The sequence below is a fragment of the Macaca fascicularis genome, chromosome 9 (genome assembly GCF_037993035.2).
Source record: "Macaca fascicularis isolate 582-1 chromosome 9, T2T-MFA8v1.1".
NCBI lineage: Eukaryota > Metazoa > Chordata > Mammalia > Primates > Cercopithecidae > Macaca > Macaca fascicularis.
Window position 1 is genome coordinate 18,659,558 of NC_088383.1, and position 22,505 is coordinate 18,682,062.

The 22,505-nt window shown below is 41.1% G+C and overlaps 1 protein-coding gene across 1 annotated transcript in view; it reads left to right on the forward strand.

The window, feature by feature from the left end:
- Nucleotides 1-844: 844 nt before the first annotated feature.
- The window catches only part of TMEM236 (transmembrane protein 236), a 47,637-nt gene continuing 25,976 nt past the window's right edge, over nucleotides 845-22,505 (forward strand). Inside the window, exons 1-2 of the mRNA XM_005564742.5 lie at nucleotides 845-1,176; nucleotides 20,169-20,241. Of these exons, the coding sequence (XP_005564799.1) occupies nucleotides 920-1,176; nucleotides 20,169-20,241 (330 nt within the window). The 5' untranslated portion in view covers nucleotides 845-919. The remainder of the gene's footprint in view (nucleotides 1,177-20,168; nucleotides 20,242-22,505) is intronic.

Consider the following 22,505-nt stretch of genomic DNA (forward strand, 5'->3'; position numbering starts at 1 on the left):
GCCACTGTGTCTGGCCTTAATTTTTGTATTTTTTAGTAGAGACAGGATTTCACCATGTTGGCCAGGCTGGTCTTGAACTCCTGACCTCAGGTGATCTGCCCGCTTCGGCCTCCCAAAGTGCTGAGATTACAGGTGTGAGCCACCGTGCCCGGTCTTAAGTATGTTTTTCGAAGGAAGGATATTCATGGAGACAATTGTCATCCTTTAAATATTTGATATGCGTTTAAGCCAGTCACAGATAGCTATTAATGTGTAAATCCTGATAATAGGCTTCTAATGTCATCATTTCAGTTTGCTGGGCAGCAAAACAAAAATAGCATTAATTTGTGTTATATGGCAACTAATGCACAATAATGAATGAATATCTTAAGTATTAGGGAGAATCCTGGTTAGAAAGTTGATAAAGTGAATTCAAACTCCCTTTTCAAGCACTTGAAAGGGAGGGGTGGTTTTCCAAGATGAAGACTTGGGTGTGAGTATCTCCCTTTGCCTGAATTTGCTTTTATGTGAAAATAGAGAGTTGGATTCTATCTATTCCCCTTTAACTCTAAAATTATATTATTCCAGCAGTTTTACTTAACAAGTGTTGACTATTACACAAATATAAGCAATAAACACCTTTTTAAAACCCTGCTTTTACCCATGCTCCCAGGCATGCTCTAAAGTTCATTTGACTTCTAATAATGGATGTGCAAATATGTTGAGTGATCACTTCCACAATGGCCCTGTTCCTTTAAGAGACCACGGTTGTTAAGTTAGGAGATCATTGAACCATGTGAGGGTCAATAAAAGAAAAAAAAGTCACTGGTTAGCGATCCGAGGACAAGGAACTTGATCCCAGTTCAGTATCTGTGGGTCCGTATGCTGCCCACAGTCAAAGAGGGAGTCCCAGGTCCTTGGCAGCTTGCCTTTCCTCAGGATGGCTTCTGGAAGGCTCATTAAGTTCGTGGTTTTTGAGCTCCTAGAGTTTGCCGCTTTCTCCATCCCCACACTGGTGATCACGGAACAGTTTGCCACCGCCTACCAGGGAGCAATGGCTAGATCTGATAACACACCCTACTGGCTGATCGTCTCCTGTGCTATTGCCTATGTTGCGTTAGTGACTCTACTGATCTGGGTTCCTGTAAAAGTTCTCCTGCACAAGAAATGTTATATTTACAGAAAAATTAAAGGATGGTAAGTAAAAGAATTTTTTTTTTTTTTTTTTTTGATATGGAGTTTTGCTCTGTCACCTAGGCTGGAGTACAGTAGGGCAATCTTGGCTCACTGCAACCTCCGCCTCCCTGGTTCAAGTGATTCTCCTGCCTCAGCCTCCTGAGTAGCTAGGATTATAGTTGCGTACCACCACGCCCAGCTTAGTTTTGTATTTTTAATAGAGATGGGTTTTCGCCATGTTGGTCAGGCTGGTCTTGAACTCCTGACCTCAAGTGATCTGCCTGCCTCAGGTTCCCAGAGTGCTAGGATTACAGGAGTGAGCCACCATGCCTGGCCTATAAAAGAATTCTTTAGTAGGGAATCCCTGTGATGTTTTCAAAGATACGTTTGTTTGTTGTTTGTTTTAACTTTTATTTTAAGTTCAGGGGTACAAGCGCAGGTTTGTTACATAGGTTAACTTGTGTCATTAGGGGTTTGTTTGTACAGATTCTTTCCCAGGCATGCACTACCATGCCCAGCTAATTTTTGTACTTTTAGTAGAGATGGGGTTTCCATGTTGGCCAGGCTGGCCTCAAACTCCTGACTTCAAATGATCCACCCACCTCGGCCTCCCAAAGTGCTAGGATTACAGGAGTGAGCCACCATGCCTGGCCCATAAAAGAATTCTTTAGCAGGGAATCCCCGTGATGCTTTCAAAGGTACGTTTGTTTGTTTGTCTGTTAACTTTTAACTTTTAAGTGCAGGTTTGTTATACAGGTAAACTTATGTCATGAGGATTTGTTGTACAGATTATTTCATCACCCAGGTATTAAGCCCAGCACCTATCAGTTGTTTTTCCCGATCCTCTCCCTTCTCCCACTATTCACCCTCTGAAAGTCCCTGGTGTGTGTTGTTCCCCTCTGTGTGCGCATGTGTTCTCATCATTTAGCTCCCACTTATAAATGAGAACATGGGGTATTTGGCTCTCTGTTCCTGTGTTAGTTTGCTAAAGATAATGGCCTCTAGCTCCACCCATGTCCCTGCAAAGGACATGATCTTGTTCTTTTTCATGGTTGCATAGTATTCGATGGAGTATATATACCACATTTTCTTTATCCATTCTTCTATCACTGATGAACATTTAGGTCGATTTCATGTCTTTGGCATCGTGAGTAGTACTGCAATGAACATACGGATGCATGTGTCTGTATAATAGAATGACTTATATTTCTTTGGGTATATACACAGTACTGAAATTGCTGGGTCAAATGGTATTTCTGTCTTTAGGTCTTTGAGGAATCACCACACTGTCTTCCACAATGGTTAAACTAATTTAGACTCCCACTAACAGTGTATAAGTATTGCTGAAAGATATTTCTAACATACGGTGGGTAAGGATGTGAGCAGAGCATAAGGATAGAATGTGACATTAATGGGAGGCTACAATTACTGCTTCTGTAAACGTATGGATATTATGGTATCTTCTATTATTTTTCTACAGTCATTTATACTGAGTGATAATAACATATGAGATGGGTAAGACTGGAGTTTATGCCAGTTCATGCTATTCTCAGTAGTAAATGTTGGACCTAATTCTCCTGTACACTAGACTACATAAACTCATCAGAGTGCGCTTACACAAGTCATAATCAGAAGATGGTAATGTAAAATTTTAATTTTGCATAAAACTGAAAGTAAGTCTATTTTTAATTATTCACATTGCATTTTGCAGGCCTAAGGCATACTTTGACTATTAACTAAGATTTTTAAAACAACTGGTTCCTTTAGACTTTTTATTTACTTATTTCTTTATTTTGAGACAGGATGTGGCTCTGTTGCCCAGGTTGGAGTGCAATGGCTTGATCATTGCTCACTGCAGCCTCGACATCCCCAGGGGGCTCAGGTGATCCTCCCACCTCGACCTCCTGAGTAGCTGGGACTACAGGTGTGTACCACCACACTGGGCTAATTTTTTTGTTTGTTTTTTATAAAGATGAGGTTTTGCCGTGTTGCTCAGACTGGTTCCAAACTCCTGGGCTCAAACAGTTCACTCGTCTTGGCCTCCCAAAGTGCTGAGATTACAGGCATGAGCCACCAAAGCTGGCCTACTTAGACTTTAAAAACAAATAATTTACTATGTTGGTAAATTCTATTACCCTTGTAGGGGAGGAAAGTACTTCAATAACAATACAGAGATATTTTAAATAAATCAGGATTGAATGTTGATTTAACTAGCAGATCAGCTAATGGGTGTACTGATCCACATTAAGGGTATTGAGGACAAAATAGTCTCTGATATCAATGTGTTTTTCCTTTTAGATCTTCAGATCTGATTCTTACTCATCTTGGACTTCTCCGTTTTCTTTGATAAGTTAATTTTTCTTTCATACTGATGTTTTATTTATTTATTTATTTGACAGAGTTTCACTCTTATTGCCCAGGCTGCAGTGCAGTGGCACAATCTCAGCTCACTGCAACCTCCGCCTCCTGGGTTCAAGCGATTCTCCTGCCTCAGCCTCCTGAGTAGCTGGGATTACAGGGTTCTGCCACCACTCCTGGCTTATTTTTTTTTTTTTTTTTGAGACGGAGTCTCGCTCTGTCGCCCAGGCTGGAGTGCAGTGGCCGGATCTCAGCTCACTGCAAGCTCCGCCTCCCGGGCCCACGCCGTTCTCCTGTCTCAGCCTCCCGAGCAGCTGGGACTACAGGCGCCCGCCACCTCGCCCAGCTAGTTTTTTGTATTTTTTAGTAGAGACGGGGTTTCACTGTGTCAGCCAGGATGGTCTCGATCTCCTGACCTCGTGATCCGCCCGTCTCGGCCTCCCAAAGTGCTGGGATTACAGGCTTGAGCCACCGCGCCTGGCCTCCTGGCTTATTTTATTTTATTTTATTTTATTTTATTTTTATTTTTAGTACAGACAGGGTTTCACCATGTTGGCCACGCTGGCTTTGAACTCCTGACCTTAGGTGATCCGCCTGCCTCAGCCTCCCAAAGTACTGGGATTATAGGCATGAGCCACTGCTCCCGGCTGATAGTTTATTTTGAAAGCGAACAACATAGAACACATGTGAAAAGTGAGGCACTGGGAATTTGCTCATACGCAAGGGCAGAAATGTAAGAATAATAGACTCTGCAAGAGAGCTAGAAATACCATTGCTGAGGCTGGGAGGATGCTGAGGGAGAGCTGACATGTGAAGTTCATGGTGTTCTCTTTAGGTACGGCTCCTGGATGTGGCCGCTTCTGCGAACCTCGCCAGGAGACTTTCCCCAAGAGCAGGGGTCTTAAGGGGTTTCCGGAAATAAAGCATTTTGTTGTAGGCAGTGCTTTTATCAGTAGGGTTTAGGGGCTTTCCAAACCTTGACCAGAGCCCGAGGGTCACCAAAGAGATAGCTTGGAGCTGGGCTTGACCCTCCACCTCTCACACCCTGTAGGGATGGCTTTGACCATCCAAGACTCCTGGCTGGGTTGGAATTTTTAAAGGAATGGTAGAAGGTTCAACTGACAACAGGAATAAACCAATGGGAAACTGGCCCGCCACAGCCCAGGAATAAGCTCTTGGGTTTTTTTGTGTTTTGGTTGTTTGTTTTCACATTGACTGAAATCTCTAGGATTCTAGATTCTGAATGTCATTTAGGCAGCAAACTTTCACATATAACTTACTGTTATTATTAGGCTATAATTGATTCTTTACAGGTCATTGATTATGTCCCATGTAAGTACTGATATGAGGTGGTACAGAAATACGTACTTCATAGGCCAGGCTTGCACCTGTAATCCCAACACTTTGGGAGGCCAAGGTGGGAGGATTGATTGAAGCCCGGAGTTAGAGACCAGCCTGGGCAATATAGTGAGACCTCGACTCTACAAAATATTACAAAATCAGCAGGACGTGGTGGTGCACGCCTGTAGTCCCAGCTATTCCAGAGGATGACTTGAGCCCAGGAGTTTGAGCCTGCAGTGATCTATGATTGTGCCACTGCACTCCAGCCTGGGTGACAGACTGAGACCCCCAACTCTGAAAAACAAAAAGAGAGAGAAATATCTGCTTCACATTATAAAGTAGACTTTTTTTTTTTTTTGTGAGATGGAGTCTAGCTCTGTTGCTCAGGCTGGAGTGCAGAGGAGTGATCTCGGCTCACTGCAACCTCTGCCTCCCAGGTTCACACAACTCTCTTGCCTCGGGCTCCTGAGTAGCGGTGATTACAGGTGTGCACGACCACACCTGAGTAATTTGTTTGTTTGTTTGTTTGTTTTTCTTTTTTAGAGACAGGTTTTCCCCATGTTGGCCTGGCTGGTCTTGAACTCCTGACCTCAAGTGATCTGCCTGCCTCAGCCTCCCAAAGTGCTGGGATTACAGGCATGAGCCACTGTGCCCGGCCTGAAGTAGAATGTTTGAGTTTTTCGTTATTATTCCCAAGAGAAAATTGCCGATCGGAGAGGTTCGGCAACTCTCCCGAAGTCAGTGAACTAGAGAGAGTGGAAGAGGCAGACTTTGGACCTAGGTCTATCTGACTCCGTAATGGATACTTCTAGCCACTGTCCCAGACTGCCTCTGTGAAGGACAAGGTCCCATTCTCCTGGGGCAATTGAGATTAAGGAACAGAGTAGGCTTTCGTTTTTGCCCCTCAGTGCACGTGGTATATTAGTCACCTCTGGTGTCTGCTCAGATTTCATTTTGTACATCTGGCTCAGGTACCTCCCTTGTGCTAAAGTGTTTTGTCGTAACTATATCTCTCAGTGATGTCTTTTGGGAAATACACTTCCAGTCTTTAGTTTCTGTTTGCGGGTGTGGCTGGCTACACGTGTTTTAAATAGTGTTTAGACAGTGGACAGGTTATCTGTAATTTCAGTGAAACTGAAACTGTTTCCTTCTGGCCACATTGGTGAGCATTATCATATAGTTATCTTTTACTGGCACAGAAGAGAAAATAGTTACTGAGCACTGTTCTAGGAACTTTACACTTTCTGTACTATTGAGTTTAAACTTTACAACAACTCAGTGAAGTGTAGATGCTAGTGTTCTCATTTTACAGACAAAGACACTGGAACTTGAAGTGATTAACTTTGTCAACCGATAAAGCTAGCAGGTGGAGCCAGGCATGGTAGCTCATGCCTGTAATTTCAAGACTTTGAGAGGCTGAGGTGTGAGGATCGCTTGAGCGCAGGAGTTTAAGACCAGCCTAGGCAATGTAGTGAGACCCTATCTCTACAAAGAAATTAAAAAATTAACCAGGCATGGTGGTGCGTGCCTGTAGTCTCAGCTGCTCTGGGAGCTAAAGGGGAGGATCACTTGAGCCCAGGAGATTAAGGCTGCAGTGTGTTGAGATCATGCCACTGCACTCTAGCCTGGGTGACAGAGGAAAACCCTGTCTCAAAAAAAAAAAAAAAAAAAAAAAGGCTACATAATGGGGGAGCTAGGATTTGTGAGCCTGGGTCTAATTCCATGCAATTTTCTCTATGTCATGCAACTTTCTTTTCCTTTATTTTTTCTGACTTTGAATGCCAAGTGTGTTTCAAGAGAAATGCAATGTGGTTTTTTTTGTTTGTTTGTTTTTTGTGTTTTTTGAGATGGAGTCTCACTCTGTTGCCCAGGCTGGAGTGCGGTGTCATGATCTCAGCTCACTGCAACCTCCACCTCCGGGGTTCAAGCTGTGGTCTCATCTCAGCCTCCCAAGTAACTGGGATTATTGGCGTGCGCCACCATGCCTGGCTAATTTTTTTATTTTTAGTAGAGACAGAGTTTCACCATGTTGGCCAGGCTGGTCTCCAACTCCTGACCTCAAGTGATCCACCCACTTTGGTCTCCCAGAGTGCTGGGATTACAGGCGTGAGCCGCCACGTCCAGCCAGAAAATGCAATGCTTTTAACGTCATTAACATACATTTCACCCAGAGGTGTATTTGGCTCTTATAATACATGGCGTAATATATGGAGCGTCATATCTTGATTGCTACATGAAGATAATGCAAAAATAATTGCTGTTAGAGAAAGTAAGGATTGAGCATATGAAGTATTTTTGAGTCAAATAGTTGAGTCAAATAGTCAAATAGTTGTTTATGTGCAATTTCATAGACCCTGAACATTCATGATTTGATGTTGATGAGGCTCATCTGAGAGCTTCCCTGAAGGTCCAGACTGGTGTCATGAGCCCTGTGAGGCTGGTCTTCAGGAGGGAGTGAGTCATCAGTCAGCAAAGGGTGTGCCCAGGAATATATGTAAAAGAAAACTGGCCTGGATTCAAATCCTAGCTTTGACATTGACCGTGAAACCTTACGTGAGTTATCTGAATTCTTTGAGCCTTAATTTTTTCTTGGGCAAAACAGAGACAACTTAGGTTTCTTTTTTGGAGTGCTGTTTCAAGAAACTTCGTAAGATCATGCATGTAAAGTTCCTAGCGTAGCAACTGGTCTGTAGTAATCATTCAATGAATATAAGTGTTATGACCTCAGACTGAATTTACTGTTTTCATTAAAAATGTGATCATGTTAAATCTCCAGAATGACTCTGAAAAGTGGTAGAAGTGACAATAAAACTGAAGGAAAATATATGCTGTCAGTAATATTCCTCAATTTTGGAGAATTTTGCAGGTTTCTTTTATTCTTTGAGAAGAATGAACACCCATAGGGTGAGATCATTAGTATCTCAGACATGTTTTACATTCACAGAGTTGTTATGTTTTATTTTATGTCATATTTATGTTTTATTGTGTTACATTTTTCATTTCATTTTCTCGCTAGGCCTACATGTCAGTGTTGTAAAGTTGACCAAGCAGACATAATTCCCATTTTGTGAGGGAGCAAACAATTTCAGAGAGCTTAAAATGTACTGGAGGCTGAACTTTAATCCAGTACTTTCCCTTCTCTTGTTAACACTTCCTGATTTTTCTGGAATTATGGCTCCATTCTAGGGATGCCTGCCAAAATTCATAACAAGGGAGATGCTTGGGGGAATGAAGAAAGCTATTTATAGACACACCAAACTGTGTATTCCAGGAAATAAGAGGGTTCTTTTCCTGGAATATCAGAAAATGTGTGATAACACTGAGCTACATACAAGGCTAGCCTGAAACGGGAGCAGATCTTCATTGAGAAGGTACATTGGCAGCAGGATAATCCTAGAATATTTGTGGAGATTCCCAAACTGTCTTGGGACCTAGAGCTATATTTCGGGCATTCATTTGAGTCCTTTTGAGTACGATTAATTCAGACTATGAACACATCAGGAATCCTGGGCAGGGCAAGTTTGAAAGACCCGACCATTTTGAGCAACATTTTACCTGGCTTAAGTTTTTGATATATTCCATGAGATTTTGCTATTGATCTGCTTTAGGTAGTGGTGGTGGTGATCATCGTAGTAGTAGCTGTTGTAGTTGCAGTAAAGTAAGAACAAATTGTTATTGAGCAAGTGCTATGTATCAAGCATAATTTTAGACACATTGTCTGTATTATTTTAGTTGATTTTCTAATCTTGATATGCAAGAACAATGATAGTTTCCGCTTTACAAATGAGGAAATTGAGGCACAGGAGTTAGAAGATCACAGAGCCAATGAGCAGTTGAGCCAAGACTACCCCAAGGGAGCCTTGAGCACCTTATTACTCCGTGTTGGCCCCCACAACTGAAACACACAGCACTAGTGACATCTGTGCACTCCTGGACACACGGGCTAACCTGAAGGAAATGCAGCTCACTTTTCAACACCTCTGAGAGATAATTAATTGGTAAGACCCCATTAACTAAACACTGCTGCTTACCAGTTTACTTCTCAGAACATTCCAGTTTCCGTTAGTGAATCTATTATCTATTGTGTTTAACATTTTCTCATAGATTTATTGGCTATTTGTATTTTCTAAAAATCATGTATTTTTGTCCTTGATCTCTTTTTCTGTTGGTATGTCCTTTTTTTTGCTACTGATTTATGAATTCTATAAACATTAAGGATGTTCATTTGTTTTAATTGCACAAGATCATCAAGCAATAAGGATGTTGAATTTGATGTAGCATACATTTCAGAGTTATCATTAGTCTTTTAATTTTACTTTGGTGTTTTTGATATGGAGAATTTTTATTTTTCATATAGTTTAAGCTATCCATATTTCTTTTACAGTTTGGTCTGAGGCATTATACATGAAAAAGATAAATAATTTTGTCATAGTTGACTGCAGGCTTTATCTTCCTTGCCCTACTAAATCCAGTGTATTAGTCTGTTCTCATGCTGGTAGTAAAGACATACCTGAGTCTGGGTAGTTTATAAAGGAAAGAGGTTTGATGGACTCAGAGTTCCACATCGCTGGGGAGGCCCCACAATAATGGCTGAAGGCAAATAAGGAGCAAAGTCGTGTCTTACATGGCAGCAGGCAAGAGTGCACGCGCCCGGGAACTCCCCTTTATGAAACTGTCAGATCCATGAGACTTATTCACTATCACAAGAACAGCACAGAAAAGACCCGCCCCATGATTCAATTACCTCCCACCAGGTCCCTCCCATGACATGTGGGAATTCTGGGAGCTACAGTTCAAGATGAGATTTGGGTGGAGACCCAGTGACGCCATATCACACAATAAACCAGCAGGACTATGTTTACTTTTTCTTTTCTCTCCTCATCCTATGCAGGAAGTCACCACATTGTGGTAATTCTTCCTCTTCCTCTCTCTTGTGTCAGCTCCTTGTTCTCCATGACTGTTTCTCTCATCCCAATTAGGCCCTTATTTCCAGACCATCAAAACTTCAGTTTCTGATGTGGTCCCCCAAATTTTCATATATTCAAATACAGTGTCAGACCTGATTTGTCCTGATCATTTCTATTCAAGGAAAAAATGAAGACCATTTCATTAACTAACGCTTGGACTCTGGCAACCTTCACCCACTGGTCTTACTTTTTGTTTCTTTTCTCCCCACGCGTTCCCTCCCAATCCTTGTCAATAGGGTAATTCTCTTCTTCAAAAAAGTTTTCTGGGCCAGGCATGCTGGTTCACACCTGTAATCCTAGCACTTTGGGAGGCCAAGGCAGGTGGACCAGTTGAGGTCTGGAGTTCAAGACCAGCCTGGCCAACATGGTGGAACCCCATCTCTACTAAAAAATACAAAAGTTAGCTGAGTGTGGTGGCGTGCGCCTGTAGTCCCAGCTACTCAGGAGGTTGAGGCAGGAGAATCGCTTGAACCCAGGAGGCAGAGTTTGCAGTGAGCCGAGATCATGCCACTGTACTCCAGTCTGGGCAACAGAGTAAGACTGTGTCTCCAAAAAAAAAAAAAAAAAAAAAGAAAAAGAAGTTTTCTGTATCTCAGCCCCAGTCCTTAAAAATGTCCTCTTCCCCTTGCTTGTAAATCAAATATTGACATTATTCCACAGCATCCTGGAGCTGGGCAAACTCTTAGTGTTCATCTACAAAATGATTTCTCACAATGCAAATACCTCTGATTCTACAGAGAACTCACTACTTTCTGTGGCTCTGCGTAGTACAGCCTTCCTTATTCCCTTATGTTGAAACGAAACCTATCACTATGTAGCTCTCTTTCCCATCCACTTTGTAGACTTCGCCTCCTCTGCCCTTTCTTTCTCCATGGCCAGGATCTGTGCCCGTCACTGCCTATTCCCCATTTCTATTGCTTTTTGAGCACTCCCATCAGCTTGCATAATGTAAACTGCCCCTTGTAGGATGACAACTCCCCAAATTGTGTCTCCAGGGGTGACTTCTCTGAGCTTACTGTATCTGTGTTAAATTTTTGCAACATTTGAAGGCAGTGGCATCATTCTGCCATCTCAACCACGCCACATCTCAGTCTGCTAAGTTTTCTCTTCTCCAATGGGCAGAGTTCCATCAGCCATTCCTATCCCATGATTTCTCGACCTTTGACTCTTTTGAAAGTCTCCTTGGGATGCTGGCTGGATTTTTAATGCCTGGATATTATCTTAGTGACACCCTGATGTCCTCCTGATGCAGCTACTGACTTCACCTATTGATATAATGCTACTGGCTTCCATTGCAATGATGTCACCTATTTCATAACAGAGTGTATGATTGACTAAACCTAGTTTTACTAGAAATCCTCCAGGTTAATAGTGATCCATGAGTCCGCTCTATGGGTTTGTTTAATGGGTCTACATTTACCTATCTGAATTTCTTTTTTATATATACACACATATATGACAAAACACACATATATTTATATATATAAAAGACAAAATCTAAATATATGTATTTATAAATATATGTAATGAAACCTAAATATATATAGGTATATTTAAATATATATGTGTGTGTATATATATAAAAGAAATTCAGGTAGGTAAATGTATATCTATATATTTAGGTTTCATCATATATATATTTATAAATATATATATTTAGGTTTTTGTTGAGACAGGGTCTTGCTCTGTCACCCAGATTGGAGTGCAGTGGCATGATCATAGCTCACTCTAGCCTCAACCTCCCAGGCTCAAGTGATCCTCCTACCTCAGCCACCTGAGTAGCTGGGACTACAGGTGTGCACCACCACACCTGACTAATTTTTAAATTTCTTGTAGAGACAGGATTTGCTAGGTTGCCCAGCTGGTCTCGAACTCCCGGACTCAGGCAATCCACATGCCTCAGCCTCCCAAAGTGCTTGGATTATAGACATGAGCCACCATGCCCAGCCTCCCTACCTGAATTCTTCATGTTAGCCAACATTATTTCCAGGCTACTGCAGGTACATGCCTTTGTTCTCAGGTACTGCCTCCATCCTCAGGGACTCTGTAGTCCACTGTGGAGTCTAGATAGTTGTACACGAAAAAATTAGAAAGTGATATAAACCACTGTACAACAAATCACCAAATTTTATGTGGCCCACAACTAGTCCTTTATTATCCCAGAGAAGAGCATCATCAAAACTTAGTAGTGACTGGGCACAGCCTTGGAAGGCTGAGGCAAGAAGATTGCTTGAGACCAGGAGTTTGAGACCAGCCTGGGCAACACAGCGAGACCCTGTCTCTACAGGAAATTTAAAAAAAATTACCTGGGCATGCTGATGCATGACTGTAGTCTCCGTTACTTGGGAGGCTGAGGTGGATCACTTGAGGCCAGGAGTTTGAAACCAGCTTCAGCAACATAGCAAGACCCTGTCTTTCTATTAAAAAAAGAAAAAACAAAACAAAAACAAAAAAAAAAACCCTCAATACTGACAGTAAGGGAGATGCCCTTTTTGATTCATCCTTCTTACCTGTCCCTTTCCACCCTGCCCCATCAGCCCACCACAGTGCCTTGAACTCAGCAGCCTTTCAGTACATGTGGTTTATGGACTCAGGTTTATTAGAAAAGCACTATGCTTTGGAGTAATCAGAGAAAGTCTCGTAAGGAAAACTTGATTTGCACTGAGCTTGGAAAGTTGGATGTGGGAGGGCATCCAGAGGTGGAGGATGAATATGAGGAATGAGTGGACATAGTGAATTATTTAAGGGGTTGGAAAAGACCTACTTGCTTAGAAAGGAGCGAGTGGTGAGAAATGGGTTGGCAGCATTGCAGAGTGGTTCGGGCCGTGAGTTTTGGAGCTCACAAGACCTGGATTAGAATTCATCTTTCACTTCCCAGCCATGGGATCTTGGGCAAATTAATTCAGCCTTCAACATCAGTTTAATTGCCATAGGGTTGATACCTCACTCAGAGGGTTGTTGTGAGGTTGTCATAGGTAAAATTCTTTCCTGTAGCGCTTAGCCTGTGGTATAATATGAGCTCACTGAGTTGTCGTAAAGAGCCGAGAGTTATTATATGTTGGAACGTTAATACTAGATTTTGGAGAGCCTTGAAAGATGGGCACGGAAACTTTAACTTCATGAGTTTGGTAAAAGGATTTATGTTTCTGAGCAGAGAGCCATTTCCCAAGTTCTCATCTGATCCTTTCCACCCACCATGCTTCGTCTATGAGAAATCTCAGGGCCAGGATGCTTGCTGCACAAACAAGAGTTTTTAACCCAATGTGGCTGAGCTTACTTAGTTCATCCTTAATGGGTCCCATTCCTAGGAGGGTCCTTCTCATTGCCAGTTTATTATGATGCACACAGAGGTCTATGGGCAGTACCCTAACTTGGTCTTTCATGTGGAAATTACACCATGCCCATGTGTCCTTTTCTTTAGCCAATCGTACCATGGTCGCAAACTTGCATTCTTTGCAGCATGAAAAGTCTTTCAAAGAAGTGTCTGTGATATTTCTAACCTAAATTCTATTACTTGTAGTAGCTTCCTAGGACTGCTATAACAAAGTATCACAAACTTGGTAGCTTAAACAACAGAAATTTGTTTCAAATTCTGAAATACTTAAAAGTTCTGGAGGTGAGAAGTCTAAGATCAAGGTGACGGCAGGTTGGTTCCTTGTGAGAGATGTAAGGAAGGCTCTGTTCATGCCCCTCTCCTGGCTGCTGGTAGTTGCTGGCAATCTTTGGTGTTCCTTGACCTGTAGATGCATCACTCTGATCTGTGCCTTCGTCTTCACATGGCATTATTCCTATGTGTCCTCACTTAGTCTTCCCCACCTGCATGTCTGTTTTCAGATTTTCCACCCTCCCTTTTTTTTTTTGAGATGGGGTCTCGCTCTGTCTCCCAGGCTGGAGTGTGGTAGCATGATCTTGGCTCACCTCAACCTCTGCCTCCCAGATTCAAGCAATTCTCCTGACTCAGCCTCCCGAGTAGCTGGGACTACAGGCGTGCGCCCCCATGCCCAGCTAATTTTTGTATTTTTAGTAGAAAAGGGATTTCACCATGTTGGCAAGGATGGTCTCAATCTCTTGAACCTGTGATCTTCCCACCTTGGCCTCCCAAAATGCTGGAATTACAGGCATGAGCCACCACGCCTGGTCCCAGATTTTCCCTTTTTAAAAAGACATCAGTCATATTGGATACGAGTCTCCCCTTATGCCCCATTTTCACTTGATGACCTCTATAAACACCCTATTTACAAATAAGATCACATTCGGAGACACTGGGGGTTGGGACTTAAACATGTCTGTTTTGGGGTATATAATTCAACCCGTAGGATTTCACTCTCTGACCCTCCCAAAATTCATGTTCTTTTGGTGTGCAAAATAGACTCATTCATCTCAACACCTCCAAAAGTCCTAATCATCCCAGCATCAACTCTAAGTCCCAAATCTCGACTACACACCATCAACTCAAAATCCCAAAACTTTCCCTCTAAATCATCCAAACAAGTTATAGGCAAGACGTGGGATATGATTCCTCCTGGGTCAGAGTTTCTTTCCATCCGCAAACCTGTGAAGCTGGACAAAAAGTTACTTGCTTCCCACATGCAATGGTGAGGCAGGATAGACATTACCATTCCGAAAGGGAGAATTTGGAAAGGAAAGAGGAGTCATGGGTCCCACGCAAAGGGGGTTCAAAAGCGAGGAAGGAAAATCCCGTTAGTTTTTAAGGTTTAAAAATAATCCTCTGCGTCTTGATGCTGATTCCTCTGAACCCATCATCCAGGCCTGTGAGGGTAGCGGCCCCAACCACTCAGCCTTGGATGGTGATGGCTCTGCCCTATGGATTTAGGTTGATCACCTCTGGGTTTGTGGTTATAGCACCAGTCTCCCTGGCTTTGGAACCACTGTCAAAGTCATTTTTTTCTTTTCTGAAAGATAACACATTTGCAGCCAAATAGCTCTATCAACCCATTTGCTCCCTAGAGTCCTGGAAGTCCAACAGCGTTTCTTCGTTTCATCTTATCTCTGCCACCTTCAGTCCAGGCCAGCAGTATTTCTGCTGAGATGGTTGACTGGATTCACAAACCACAACCTTGGTGTTCTCTTCCAAACATGCTTTCTTATCATTTGCAATATGGATAGCCTGAGAATTTGCCAAATCTTCAAGTTCTAATTCCTTTTTGCTTAAAAATTCCTTTTTTCAAGTTATCTCTCTTCCTTCACTCACATTTTATTGTAAATAGCAGGGAGGAAACAGGCTGTGCCTTCAACATTTTGCTTAGAAACATCCTCAGCTAAATATCTCAGTTCATTACTTGCAAGTTCTACTTTCTATCCAACAGAGCACAGTATAGCCAAATTTTCTGCCATTTCATAGAAAAGATTGCCTTTCCTCCAGTTTCCTATAATATGTTCCTCATTTCCAGGTTAAACCACACCAGAAGTACCTTAGCATTCATATTTCTAACAATACTCTGTTCATGACAATATATCTACTCTCTAAGGTGCTAAAAGTTTTCTCTATATCCCTCCTTTTTTCTTTCTGAGCCCTCACTAGAATGTCCTTTAACACCTGTGTTTCTACCAACAGTCTCTTCAAGGCAATCTAGGCTTTTTCTATCATGCATCTCACAACTCCCCCAGTCTCTATTCATTACTCAATTCTAAAGCCACTTCTACATCTTTAGGTGTTTGTTACAGCAGCATTCCACATTCCAGTTGCAAAATTGGTGTAAGTTTCCTAGAAATGCCGTAACAAAGTACCACCAACTGGGTGGCTTGAACAACAGAAATGTATTGCCTCAAAATTCCAGAGGTGAAAACACTGAGATCAAGATATTGGTAGGATTGCTTCCTTCTGAGGGATATGAGAAAGAATTTGTTCCATGTCTTTCTCCTTGCTTCTGGTGTGGTTTTGGCAATCTTTGATGCTCCTTGGCTTGTAAATGCATCACTCTGATTTCTGCCTTCATCATCACATGGTACACATCATGGGTTTCTTCACATAGAGTTCCCTCTGTGCAACTCTGTCACCAAATTTCCCCATTTTTATAAGAACACCAGTCATATTGGATTAGGACCCACCTTAATGATCTTATTTTAACTTGATTATCTTCATAAAGATCTTATTTCCAAATAAGATCACATTCTGAAGTGCTGGGGTTTGGGATTTCAACATATCTTTTTGAGGAGACACCATTTGATCCATAATACTCAATAAATTACAAGCATATCCAGCTGGGCATGGTGGCTCATGCCTGTAATCCCAGCACTTTGGGAGGCTGAGGCGGGTGGATCACGAGGTCAGGAGTTTGAGGCCAGCCTGACCAACATGGTGAAACCCCGCCTCTACTAAAAATACAAAAATTAGCTGGGTGTGGTGACATGCACCTGTAATCCCAGCTACTCAGGAGGCTGAGGCAGGGGAATCACTTGAACCTGACAGGCAGAGGTTGCAGTGAGCCAAGATCAGCCATTGCACTCCAGCCTAGGTGGCAGAGCGAGACTCCATCTCAAAAAAAAAAAAAAAAAAAAAATACATATATATATAAAAGCATATCCTAGTCAAGATTTTCAAACACAGGTTAATGTAACTTCTGGTTAAATAAAACATAAACTTGGGTTGTCATTTAATTACTAATGAGTCCATTCATTTAGTATTTATTGAATTCCTACTATGTGTTGGACATTCTCTAGCATCATGAAGTTCTTGAACTTGGATGAGAAACAATTTACATTATTTCTTTCATTAACCTCTAATTGAAAGCTACCAGTCTTTTCTGATGTAGATGTTGGTAACAAACCACAGTAGTGTTAGTAGGACTTGTAAGTTTATTACATAGAGCTTTTCAGACCATATATCACAGATCTTTTCGTATGACACAACAGTTGTAGGAGAGACTTCAGTATATGGTTTATGATCTTCACTATCTTGAAATTATGAGTGATTACAATTTTTACTAGATCTTAAGTACTCCTTTTTTTTTTTTTTTTTTTGAGACGGAGTCTGGCTCTGTCATCCAGGCTGGAGTGCAGTGGTGCGATCTTGGCTTACTGCAACCTCTGACTCCCAGGGTTCAAGAGATTCTCCTGCCTCAGCCTCCAAAGTAGCTGTGACTACAGATACACACCACCACACTTGGCTAATTTTTATATTTTTTTTATAGAGATGAGGATTTGCTGTGTTGTCCAGGCTGGTCTCGAACTCCTGGGCTCGAGTGATCCACCCACCTTGGCCTCCCAAAGTGCTGGAATTACAGACATGAGCCACCAGGCCTGGCCTGCTCCAAAGAAAATAAAAAAAGACATGTTCATAGATAGACACATATATTGTTATGAGGTTAATGAAAGAAATGATGTAAATTCTTTCTCATCCAAGTTTAAACTTTAAAAAGAATCTGGATTACTACATAATTCTTTAAGAAAGAACCATAAACTGTATACAATTTTTAATGAAAGACTTTAGGTAATTTTTAACATTTGAATAATTTCAATATAATTGATTTATCTTCTAAAAATCTGTGTATTTTATTTTACTCATTTAAAAATGTTGTCTGAGAAGGGTTCATAGGGTTCACTAGACTCTCAGAAATTTCATCACACAAAAATGATTCAGAAACATTATTCTAGATGCTGGAAATAAAGTAGCAAACAAGTCAGACAAGGTCCCTCCTTCCACAGAACTTACCTCGGGGGATGAGGAAAGAGGAAGACGACAAACAATAAACAAAGAATCAGCAGTTTTCTAGGTAGTCATAAGGGCTATGTATACAACTCGTGTGTGTGTGTGTGTGTGTGTGTGTGTGTGTGTGTGCCTGTGTGTGTTTCCTATACTATATATGAGAGTAGGAGCAATAAGAGAAACCACATCATGCACAGCATGTAGACTAGGATAATAAGATTCAATTTGATTCTAATCACATTGTGTGTTCATCAAAGATTTTTTAAAATTATGATAAAAAACATATAATGTAAAATTTACTATCTTAATAATTTTAAGGGTATGGTTCAGTGGCATTAAGTACATTCACAATGTTGTGTGACTATTGCCACCATCCACCCATGAAACTCATTTCATCTTGCAAAGCTGAAGCTTTATACCCATTAACCAATAACCTCCTTCCTTTCCCCAATGTTGGAGCATTGACAAGATGGGTTTTACATTTTAAAAGCATGATTTCATTAAAAAAACATGAAGACAATGTTTTTGCTATGCAAGAATAGAACCACCAACAGGAAACCAGTTAGGAAATATGGCAGATGAGAGGTGACAGTGGATGAACTACGGTGTTGGCAGAAAAGGAGTTTGAAATGGACATTGGCAGTAAATCAGACAGGATTAGATGATGGACTGGAACAAGTATGGAGGAGGACTTGGGTTCTGTTTCGGACATGGTAAGTCTGAGTTGTGTCTTTGTGTCTTTGCCAAGTGGAAGTGTCTAACAATTGGGTAGACAAGTCAGGGTTCAGGGAAAAGCACCAGAATATATTGTGCAGTCCTGGGCAAATAAGTGGTATTTGAAGCCAGGATGAGATAATCCAGGAAGATAATACAGACAAAGAACAGGCCTGGGAATAGTCTCTGGGGCATTGTCATCGTTTAGAGGTCAAGTTGAGAAGAAGAGATCTTTATGAGTGACTTTTCCAATCTTACTTAGAGAACTTAGTGTTGTAGGAACTTGGATCTCAGCTCAGACAAACAGAGAAAGCTACCAGTTGAAAATTCCATCAGACTAGTCTTAGCCAGGTTGTACTAGGTCTGGCCATGAGAGAGGGGTAATCTCATCTTCTAACTTATATTTACACCTAGGACGTCTAAGATGGCACTGGGATGGGGGAGGCAAGACAGCACCAAAGAGAAATTGTTCTCTGTTATTTTGTTCTTTATAATTTCAACTTGTATTTTAGATTCAGGGGGTACGTGTGCACGTTTGTTACACTGGTATGTTGTATGATGCTGTGGTCTGGGGTGTGACTGATCCCCCCACCCAGGTAGTGAGAATAGTACCCAATAGGTAATTTTTCAACCCTTGCCCCCTTTCCACTCTCCCCTCTGTAATGGTCCCCAGTGCCTATTCCCGTCTTTAGGTCCACGAGTACCCAACGTTTAGCTCCCACTTGTAAGTGAGAACATACAGTATTTGGTTTTCTGTTCCTGTGTTAATTCATTTAGGATAGTGGCCTCCAGCTACAGCCATGTTGCTGCAAAGGACATGATTTCATTCTTTTTATGAATGTGGAGAAACTAATAATTTGAAAGCATTCAACACTGCTTGTACGTAGAAAACATTATATAAATGGAATTAACATAATACATATTAACGAATCAAAAAGAAGGTAAATATTTCATTGTAGAAAACCTTTGAATAAGTATCCTTTGTTGTCCCGTAAATTAAGAATGCTAAACATACGTTTAAATTTTCTATTTTATTTATTTATTTGATTAATTTATTTTTTTGAGACGGAGTCTCACTCTTTTGCCCAGGCTGGAGTGCAGTGGTGCGATCTTGGCTCACTGCAAGCTCCGACTCCCGGGTTCACACCATTCTCCTGCCTCAGCCTCCCAAGTAGCTGGGACTACAGGCGCCTGCCACTATGCCTGGCTTATATTTTGTATTTTTAGTAGAGATGAGGTTTCACCGTGTTAGCCAGGTTGGTCTCGATCTCCTGACCTCATGATTCACCCACCTCGGCCTCCCAAAGTGCTGGGATTACAGGAGTGAGTCACCGTGCCCGGCCACATTTAAATTTTCTGTGTCATAAGATATACTATTTTCTATGTACTATATCTCAATAGCTATTGGATTGGTTGATCATGCAAGGTTTAAGAAGTGGTCCAAAAACAAGTTTGAAAAATTATGTCATTTTTATGTATGTATAGTTTTTTTGGTTCTAGTAAAAAAATTTAAATGTTTTTAAGTGATCTTTAAATATCCAATAATTTATCATCTCTAAATGTACTTTTGAAAAATAAATTTTACAACATGGGATATAATATAACTTGAAAGTCATGCTGTTCATTTATTCAGTTGGTCACTACAGCCTCACCGCTTGGGCAGGATTTTAATTAATGAATTATGAACATGCTGAATGTCATTTGACTTGTGATTTGATGCTTTTAATAGTTTGTGGTTTGCTAATTATTTGGAAATCTCTCACCCCTTTGTTCTAGAAGAAGCATTCTGGTTTCTGCGTGGGTTCCTCTTTGCCATACGCAAACATTTGGGAAATGGAAATAGGGAAGCAGCAGCTTCTTAGAAAAACTATAGATGAATGGAACAGGAACTGCAAAATTAGCAGAATGTAAGAGGAACTGTCGATCTTGTCCATGATTGCTTTGGCTTATTTTTTCTCCTTTGCTAGGAGACCTGTTCTGATGATGTGTGTGGTCCTCACCACACTGCCCTGCCTCACCTTTTCCATAGCAGTGACTGAGGTATGGAATTTTGACTTCTTCTGCTACAAGATTATGAGATTTTATAATTTCTTGTTATTGGAATTTGATAGAGCAGCGTGCTCAACAAAGTTCTTGACATTTATGTAATCCAGTCTTCTTCCAGTTTACAACATACGTTATTTAAAGTACTAAGACCGTTGTTACCTCTGTGATTGTGAACGGAAGTCCAATAGCCAATTTTTAAAAATTAATTTTGTGTTTGTGTGTGAGAGACAGAAATGATATTTGAACATTTAAAAAGTGAAAAATGTGAAAGTTGATCTGTATTTGTTTCTTCTGTCAACCTGATGTTTTTCACGATTGTCCTCAACTCTAAATGAATACAACAGGATCTAAGGGAAGGACCGCTTAGGCTTTAATACCTTTGATAAGATGTCCATTGATAATAATTTGCATGTGTTATTTATTTGAAAATAATGATGAGTTTATGTTTTGACTATATATAGCTTCAAAAAGTCTTGGATAGATACCTGCAGGGCAGGAATATCTTAGGCAGAATTTTCAGGCTGTAAGTACTTCATTATCCAAGAAGGTCAGAGAAGAATGCCCCACTAATCCTATTGATTTGCAAGGTGCTGTGAAAGATAACTTTTGTTTTCCCAAAGCCTACTTAATTTACTTAAATGACTTAATTTACTTTGTGATATTTCACTTTTATGTGAAGCAAATATTCATTAAGTGTATATTACAGGCCAGGCACTGTTAGGTACAGGGCATAGGGGACTCAGGAAATATGGCAGGTCTCTGGTAGAATTTTCTGACATTAGAAATAGAAACAGGCGCCGGGCGCGGTGGCTCAAGCCTGTAATCCCAGCACTTTGGGAGGCCGAGACGGGCGGATCACAAGGTCAGGAGATCGAGACCATCCTGGCTAACACAGTGAAACCCCGTCTCTACTAAAAAAAAAAAAAAAAAAAAAAAAACTTAGCCGGGCGAGGTGGCAGGCGCCTGTAGTCCCAGCTACTCAGGAGGCTGAGGCAGGAGAATGGCGTGAACCCAGGAGGCGGAGCTTGCAGTGAGCTGAGATCCGGCCACTGCACTCCAGCCTGGGTGACAGAGCGAGACTCCGTCTCAAAAAAAAAAAAAAAAAAAAAAAAAAAGAAATAGAAACAGGCAATTAGAACAAGTATCACAAGTGTTGTGAGACAGGGCAGTACCAAGTAACGTATGACATTAGAAATTACATGGTTGTCAGAACGCATCATAGGTGCTGCTAGAATACATCATAGATGCTACATTAGGACAATGTATGAATGCACAGAATCATTTTGGGAGGTCACACAGATGTGCTTTGCATCCAGTGAACTGCAACAGATGAATATTTCAATGTAGAGCTGTCTTTTCCCCTCCCAAAGACCTTGTAAATCATTTGGAAGGTTCCCAAAAACTAAAAATTTAGTTTACAACCTTTTAAGAAACATCACTGCGGTAAACTGATGGCATATCTGGAGCTCGATAGCCCTTTTTGGTTCTTTTTTATGATGTCTCATCCATTGTTACATCTTTTTCTTTCCTTTCCTTTTTTTTCTTATTTAATTTTCACCGAAGTATGACACATAAACAGAAAAGTACACGAAAGGAAAAAGTACAGTAACAATGGAATACCACAAAACAATCCCTGGGTAAGCATCGCTCAGGTCAAGGTCAAGAAGGAAACCTTGGCCAGCTCCATGCCCACGCTCCTTTATTTGCATTTAGTATTTTATTTTAGTTTTGTATCAGAAACCCATTGCTTGCTCATTCTTTTTTCATGCTCCTTTCAATGACTCCCTTTCCCTCCTTTCCAGAAGTCACTTCTAACTCGACTTCTGATACTGCAGGCTAGTTTGCCTGTTTTTGAAATTTTTCCAAGGAGAAATCAAATGATGTCTGGCTTCTTTTATTTCAAATATGGTTGTAAGTGTCATTTGTGTTTCTGGGAATACCTGAAGCTCACTCGTGTTCAGCTGTAGAGTATTTCATTTTATGAAAAGGTCATAATTTACTTCTGTGTTCTACTCTTGGTCGCCATCTTGGTTGCTTCCAGTTTTGGCAATTACAAATAATGCGGCTGTGAACATCTGTGAATATGTCGTTTGGTGTGCACATGCAAGCATTTTTGTTGGTTACATATGCAGGAGCAGAATTGATGAATCGTGAGATACTGAAATGTTACATTGTGAGAGATAAGGTCAAACAGCTTTCCACACAGATTGTGCTGATTTCTATAGCATCTCTATAGAACCCACCAGCAGAGAAGGAGC